At 36.6% G+C, this 8,113-nt stretch overlaps 1 protein-coding gene across 1 annotated transcript; it reads right to left on the bottom strand.

Moving 5' to 3' along the window:
* Positions 1 to 1,067: 1,067 nt before the first annotated feature.
* On the bottom strand, positions 1,068 to 6,569 carry LOC134824327 (uncharacterized). Its single transcript, XM_063836205.1, has 10 exons — positions 6,452 to 6,569; positions 5,982 to 6,068; positions 5,295 to 5,383; positions 3,897 to 3,999; positions 3,255 to 3,398; positions 2,940 to 3,026; positions 2,465 to 2,542; positions 1,818 to 1,977; positions 1,464 to 1,550; positions 1,068 to 1,227 (listed from the first exon to the last, which is right to left on the bottom strand). The coding sequence occupies exons 1-10, from the start codon at positions 6,562 to 6,564 to the stop codon at positions 1,174 to 1,176; spliced, it is 1,002 nt and encodes a 333-aa protein (XP_063692275.1). The 5' UTR covers positions 6,565 to 6,569; the 3' UTR covers positions 1,068 to 1,173.
* Between the last annotated feature and the right edge of the window lie 1,544 nt (positions 6,570 to 8,113).

Below are 8,113 nucleotides of genomic sequence, written 5' to 3'. Positions count from 1 at the left end.
ATACAATAACTTTATTTCATCTGAAAATCATTCAATAATTTTGCAAACATTAATTCAGTTCCACATTGCGGGATCAAACAAAGTAAATTATACCACTTCCTGCATTACATGCCATGCTCAACTTAACTTTTAGAGATTCAATGATCACCGTGGTGTGACAACTTACTGTTCAGAATAAGATCCACAATTGTTGACCAGCGTCAATTGGTGACTAGCGTCAATTGTTGATCAGCACAATTGTTGATCAGCACAATTGTTGACCAGCACAACTTGTTACTGGTTTTATAAAAAATCTGCATTATTGAATAACAGAAAGCATTTAATACGATTTAGTGACGCCTGTAAACGGTTATTTGGTTTAACAACAGTAGGTGGTAACACCACGGCGTGTCCGAAAGGTTATTTCTCGGTAACAATTACACAAATAAATTTCGTTGAAGAATGACTAGAATTTAAAATATCAACCAGTCGATTCTCAGGTTCCCTTACTGATGGGTATGAATCAGACCCATCAGTAAGGGAAGCTGAGAATTAACCGTCTGATACCTTATCGGCAATCTTTGTTGAAGTTAATTACAATTTTTGTAATTCAATTTAGCTTTGAGACACACGTTTATGAAGTTCATGTTTTTGAAATTAAAACGTTTGCAGTATAGCATTCCAAAGATTATTTTTCTATCGATTGCGGATTGCCGATAAGGTATTTTGTTTTAATCATTATAGCCACTAGAAATTGCTATAATCCGGCAGCACAAGGTCTAAAATATATGCTTATCAATTATTCTACATCGTCGTCTATTTCTAAGTTTGTACATCAAGAACAAATCCCTAAACCTATGACAGTCTTATCAATCTGGAGACAAATCAGCTTGCTCGCTACTCTTACGCACGTGCTAGACACGTGCTAGACACGTGCTAGACACGTGCTAGACACGTGCTAGACACGTGCTAGACACGTGCTAGACACGTGCTAAACACGTGCTAGAAACTTGCTAGCAACGTGCTAGACAGTAGACACGTGCTAGACACGTGCTAGACACGTGCTAGACAGTAGACACGTGCTAGAAACGTTCTGTAGTTCCTACTTCCTAGTTACGCAATCACTTGTCTTTTCTAAACTGCTGCTTCAGGACTTAACGTTTCAGTTTGGTGAGTGATTTGATAAAGGAGCACTCATTCGCAGTAGCAGCTTCTCCCAACGTTTCTTGTTACCGGTCTTACTCCAACCTGAAATAATGGCACTCTAGTCCTCTAGATAACAGCTACATTTTTGCCAATTTTAAGCCTAGAACGTCACAAGGCACTTTGTTGGAATCTGGACTCTAAGAAACGAGTAACTAACTAACTCTTGAAGGAAGAAAACTAACTAACTCTTGAAGGAAGAAAACATCAAATTTAAAATACACGAGTAAAAAATTATAATGATTTTATTATGAAGGAGCAAATTTACGAGAGTTGCATACCTGTCCAGAGTGTGAGTTGTAGTAAAGGACAGAGGTGACTTCTGGTTCCGAAACTGTTTTACATTTGGTGTATTGGCGCCTATACCCCTGGTGATATTATCAATATTTATTAATCATTGACGTGCAACTTTAGTTCTTTTTTGTGTTTATCTGGATTTATTTACACGGCTAGGTATCAAGAGAACATGATGCTATCAATTAAATAATCGGCTTTCTGTTAAATTTAAAAGTCAAATGAAATATCGTTAAAAAGTAAAATAAAGTACCTTATCAAAAAAAGTAAAATAAAGTACATTATTAAAAAAATTAAAATAAAGTACCTTATTAAAAGAAGTAAAATAAAGTTAAAAGTACCTTATTAATACGACAGAAGTAGTCAGTAACAAATATTGGCATAAGTACCGTCTCCCGGGCCCCCACGTGTTTGTCACCAAGTAGTTGCTTGTGCGGGTGTAGTGAGCAGCAAGCTCCTGGCTCCTCCTCCCCAACACTTCTTGTTAGTCTGAATTTGTTCCTGCAACAAAGGAATTTTGGATTTTACTAACTTTTTACAATTTTTAGGCTTATGTCACTGAAGATGACGCCTTGCAACATGTTTGACGATAGCCTGTAAATTGATAGTTTGATCTCAGTATTTACAACAAATCATCTAGCTTCATTGATTCAAAGGGAGAATTAAATTCCTCTCCTGGAACATGGTTATAGTTTATAATTATTTTAAATATGTTGTTGAAATAATTTTTATTTTTATTTCTATTGGGCCATTAATGATTAATTTAGTTTAGATTGAGTAATTTTGAGTTTTTGAGATTTATGCCGAGGTGAATATTGAGCGTAACGTTACGTTTAGATAATCCTAATCAGAAGAATGTAAACAACAAAATTATTAATAACTTATATAACGATGCTAACCGAATAATTTTAACTTACAATGAGGAGTTGATTAAATATTTCTCTGATAACTTATAATTAGTTAATTAGTTAGTAATTAGTTGACTCACCTCCGGGATCTCAAGAAGTGCTGATAGTGCAGTTTCTTGGGGGGCATGTAACCGTACGTCGCGATAGACGCGTTACTCCTGTCGTAAAAACTTGTTACAAATGTAACACATTGTTTGAACCATTTGATACCTTCACTTATAAATTACAATTCTAATATCGATTTGTGTAAAGTTGTGCAACTTTAGTTATCTAAATAGCAATTCTGCTATTGCTATTAATCAAATATTGTTCTGCTATTGCTATTAATCGAACTTCTGAGTTTGTAAGGATAAAGTAAAATGATATAAGAGCATTGAAGTTTTGAAAATAATAGAACATAAAATTTGAAGTTATGAAGATAAGAGGATGTAAAAGATTTGATAATAATTACTATATATTAATGCTTTTCATTCATACAAATTTATAACAAATTCTTTTTGTAGTACATCCTGGGTTTGGAGAGGATGTAAAATCTAAAGGTTTGATAATAATTACCTGTCAGTCTGTTTATCAATACTGTGTACTTCACAACCCATATCAACCACCAAATCTATCTTGTTCTGAGTAGGATACTCTAATCCGCTGATAATTAGTTAATTATATAATTATATAATAAGTTAATTATATAATTAGTTAATTAGTTAATTAGTTAATCAGATAATAAGTAAATTGAATAGTAAGAAAGTTAAGGTTATATCTATAATCTCTTTTATATCATAGCGACTATCAATTGTTGACTAATGTAAGCAGGCTTCAATTGGTAATCTGTAACCTTAGTTAATTAGGTTAATTAGTTAATTAAATAATTACCTCAGCCTGTCTATAACAATCCTGTAATCATTCCCAGTGACTGGAGCCAGTACACTTGAGTTAAGCAACCTTCCTCCAGCCTCCCACACAGACACGTGGAAATAAGCGGGGCTACCGTGGTCTTTCAGGATCTTTGTTGGTGCTCTGAAGTATTTTACATATATAAAGCGAGACGATATATATATATATATATATATATGGGTGGATCCGTGCCATTTTACTGACACCACGGCATCAACTTTAATGCGGCCTTCAAATTAGCATGAAAAAATAAAAAATTGACCAAGGAATAAAAATTTTAGTACCCAAAATTTGGACTCCCAAATTGTGTCAAAAACGCGAATTAAATTCTGCTAGTATAGTTAGTGTGACAGCCTTGTAAATCACATGTACAATCCATGTTATGAAGTGATAGCCTTGTAAATCACATGTTCTGAATTGTGACATCCTTGTAAATCACAATGTACTATTGTTGATGAATTGATAGAAATAACATTAGTTTAAATTCTGCTCTACTTTTTCATGTACCCTTGCTCAAGAACATTGTCATAACAAATTAACAATTCAACCTATCCAAGCATAATGCCTGCTTTAATTAACTAATTAGCTTTAATTAACTAATTAATTAATTAATCCACTCACCTAAAATAAAGATCATGTCCGAATATCTCTTTGTATCTGTCGTGGATACCAGAAAGGTCAAATGTGTAGATTAGCTTATACGTGGTGTCTTGTTTTGAGTGACCTGAAATTGGTTATTATGTAAATCTTGAATAATAGTGATTTGGTTTATCAGCATGTTATTAAAACCTGATTATGAGATGTTTTGAATGGCTGTCCCGCAGGTAAAGCACCGCGGTTTTTAAAAATTTTATTATTTTATTAAAATCTTTATTAAATAGTTCAGAGCCTATCCATGATGAATGGTTGTGTCAAAACTTTTGTCCTTTGATCGCCAGCACATATTACACTGATAATGTCTGATGAATCTATGATCTGGTGGTTCAGACTTCAGTCTGCTGTGTTGTTGAGGAAGTTGGGTCGAAGTTGGGTATCTAAAGATCTAAATTATTACTCCATAACTATATATGCAGACTCTCAGGGATCGCTGTGAGTCTCGAGGGTTATTGTATGGAAAATATAAGATTTAGTTCTGACCTAGTTACAGCACTAATAAATTTTAATAACTCTATATCAAAATATGAGAGAAAAAGGAAGTCAGATGTTTAACAACAGAGTCTGAAATTATCTGCATATTTACTGTGTGAATTAGACGAGACGATAACGAGATGATATAACTCTATAATAGCTGCAGTCAGACGGTAAAGTAGTAGTCAGACGGTTGAGAAGATGACACCACGGTGACAGGTGACCTCCGCAAGCAATCACTAGTCACACACTTGGCTGCGTTCTATCCGCCACAACACGATCACATCCGACAAATATTATATTTATCAGACTGAATTTTGTGAGTTGAGGTTATTATAATGAGTGAAAAGGTACTTTTTCTGTGCAAAAACAACTATAAACAATGTCCATTCTAAAGTACTCACCGAGCAATCATTCTTGCATTCATCACCTTGAACTCACATGAACTCACATGAGCTCACATGAACTCACATAAACTCCCATAAACTCACATAAAATCACATAAACTCCCATAAACTCACATAAACTCCCATAAACTCCCATAAACTCCCATAAACTCCCTTAAACTCACATAAACTCCCATAAACTCCCATAAACTCACATAAACTCCCATAAACTCCCATTAACGCCCATAAACTCCCATTAACTCCCATAAACTCACGTGAACTCACATAAACTCACATGAACTCACATGAACTCACATAAACTCCCATAAACTCACATAAACTCACATAAACTCACAAAAACTCACATAAACTCACATAAACTCCCATAAACTCACATAAACTCCCATAAACTCACATAAACTCACATAAACTCACATAAACTCACATAAACTCACATAAACTCACATAAACTCACATAAACTCACATAAACTCACATAAACTCACCTAAAGCGTTGCTGAATCTTATAGCGTCCACTTTCTCTCCAAATCGAGTATTTTTCCGGCTGATCTTCTCCCATGTCTCCTTTACATACCTGAGACAAAACAATTTCCCTTCAATTAGTCTGAATTTTACAAGAGTATTTTATTGTTATAAGTCTGACGTGTCAAAGCTTAATAGATCAGTTCCGTCAAAGTAAAAGTAAAGCAGGATGGGCCATGAAAGGACGGTGAAAGACTCATTCATAGTTCCTCAAAGTACCTACTCGCGGCAAACTACAATCACATCACGTATTAACATTTCACCCAATCACACAACAACACAAAGTTAACAGGGGCTTGTCAGCTATTTCACCCCGCCCCGCTATAGATCCGATCCTGATATCCCGCCCCCGCGCTAGAACCAGGATTGAAATCAAAAGGAAGAGGACGAGGATATCAAAAGAGGAGGAGGATTAAAAAAGAGCGGCGGCTGAATGGAACCAGGATTCATAGCCCCTTCGAACTTAGTGCTGCTCTGTGATTGGATGAAATTGTATCACATGATGAGGAGCGGCGGAAGGGGAGAAGTCCATTGTTTGAAACCCTTGGTAATTTCCTTTCAATTAACCCGTCTGAATTTACGTTTAACAAGGGTATTCTAAGTCCAGCTGATTGATATGAGATGAGGAGGAGGATATCAAAGCGGCTTACCATTTGATGACAAATCTTGTAGGTATAGGTCTAGGCACTTCTGGCAGGTTGATCTTATCTCGGATAAGCTGTTCTAATATACTTCCACTGAAAGTGAAAGATTGGTGAGTGACAAGACGGGTTAGTAATTACAAGATTGGTTGTTAACAGGCCGACCGAAGTCCGGAAAGGGGAGAAATCAGTTCATTAGCTATTTTTAGTAAGTTTCAGTCTATTGTTAGTAACGAGATTGGCTGTTATCTGTCCGACCAGAAAGGCGAGGAATCACGATCACGAGTTCATTCTATTGTTGTGATGAAAAGCCGAACGTTTTAATTATCCAATTTCGATATCTTGGCAGGTGATTTCGAATAAAAGATTTTTTTCCATCCACCTTAAAAAAAAAGTAAAAGTGGAAGGTTACGAATGGTTGTTAGTTCATGAACCTGATCGGGAAAAATACTTAAAAATCATAAAAACCAGAATGTTACCTGCTTTGACTCTTTTGAGTCGAATTCGAAACTTTGTTTGAAAAATGTGGTCTGGCATCGATCTGTGGTCCCACTGCTGCAAAAATAAACACGAGTAAAGACAGCAACTCCATTTCTAGATTCTGAGGGGATATGAACATAGTTACAATAATTTTAATTGTTACATCAACATGTCGTAAAATTACTTTCTTGATGTTCAATATCGACTCGTGACGACGTGACTGCCATTCATGTTTGTTCTCTAGGTCACGTTTGAAGAATAATGAATCGACTTATTAGTTCCGGTGATAATGAAAAATAGGTTATTCTAAACTCGCTGATTTCGGTTCATAAAATTACTCAGTTAATTACAAGCTGTAATATTTTACGAGCACGAAATTCGACGGAATTAAACGACAAAGCAACTAACACTAAAAGTTCTTAACGAAAGTAACTGAAAATGGAAAGGAAATAGTTTCACTGTGTAGTGGGGGTATTTAACAGCTCACACCGCCCGTACTTAACAACTTGTGACTTAACCTACTTAACGATAACTTCAGAAAGGGTGGACCGGGACTCCCAACATGACGAACCCCCCATTACAAAATGACGTTAGAGCATTTCCCCCCACCCACACCCTTCCCCGAAATGGATTTCAGTCCCCAGACAAGCTGGCACAGTGTGGTACACTCCAGAGCTGAACATGGTAACCGAGGTACACCTCCAGGACATAACTTTACCTGGAGTCAAGCCGCGTGCACGTGTACCTCCCCCGACAAGTGGGCAGTGGGCTCAGCTACCACTCCAGCTAAATCGAACCTACAGCAACAAGTCACGCCTCTACAAATGCCGGGGGAGAAGCGGCGGGGTGTTGTGGCAGGCAGGGCAGATAGACGCTACTTCCGGAACAGTCCGGAGCGGTGGCGGGATACTATCTAGCTAGTCTGCAACATGTCTAACTATTGCTAGTCAACCACTAACAGGTCTCGTTTGTTTAAAGTGAGGTGAGGTTATGCGGAGGAGGAGGAGGAGGACTGGTTGTGCCTTGATCAGGATTGTAGGATTGTAACAATTTACTGATTTGTAAATTTACCTTATTATCGAAAATGTGCAGCCGGTAAAATAATAGGACAGAGAGATTTGAAACTGATGAATGACTAAAAGAATGAAAATTTGTGTCCTAAAACTACGGCAAACGATATTTATAAGCTTCGTTCAAAAATACAGACTAATACCGGAGGTATAAACATAATTTGGCCTGACAAACTAACCCCTCCAGAGTATGGCCAATAACGCCAAGAGAAACAGCCGTCACGTTACAATACTTTCACTATTGACGTAGGTATGTCAACTATCTTACCGCTAACAATTACTTTTGTAATGATAATGAATGCTGCTTCAGCTCCTTGAACTCTATAGATTGAGGGTGTTTTTTATCTCGTTGAATAAAACATGGACGCGAAACTGATAGTTTAGAGTCCTGTAGAAGTTATTAAACGTAGTTCCACCCTTTCGAGTTGAACAGACTGCCGGTGCAACGGATAGCGACATTTACACTAAATCAAAAATTGAGTTTCAAGTGTATATCACAGTATAAAATGTATCAAGTAAATGTAACTATATAGGTGGATTATAACGTCTCCTCATTGTGAGGCGGTCAGTGCATTAACTGTCTAGACAATT

The sequence above is a fragment of the Bolinopsis microptera genome, chromosome 12, assembly GCF_026151205.1.
Source record: "Bolinopsis microptera isolate Bmic1 chromosome 12, MBARI_Bmic_1.0, whole genome shotgun sequence".
Classification (NCBI taxonomy): domain Eukaryota; kingdom Metazoa; phylum Ctenophora; class Tentaculata; order Lobata; family Bolinopsidae; genus Bolinopsis; species Bolinopsis microptera.
The sequence above is the reverse complement of the archived record's forward strand: the minus strand, read 5'-3'. Positions and strand labels throughout refer to the sequence as shown.

Coding starts and splice junctions, on each gene's coding strand:
- LOC134824327 (XM_063836205.1), bottom strand. CDS start 6,564: ATGGAGTTGCTGTCTTTACTCGTGTTTATTTTTGCAGCAGTGGGACCA. Junction 6,069..6,451: donor ACTCAAAAGAGTCAAAGCAG/GTAACATTCTGG, acceptor TTTCACTTTCAG/TGGAAGTATATTAGAACAGC. Junction 1,978..2,464: donor CACTTCTTGAGATCCCGGAG/GTGAGTCAACTA, acceptor CCTTTGTTGCAG/GAACAAATTCAGACTAACAA.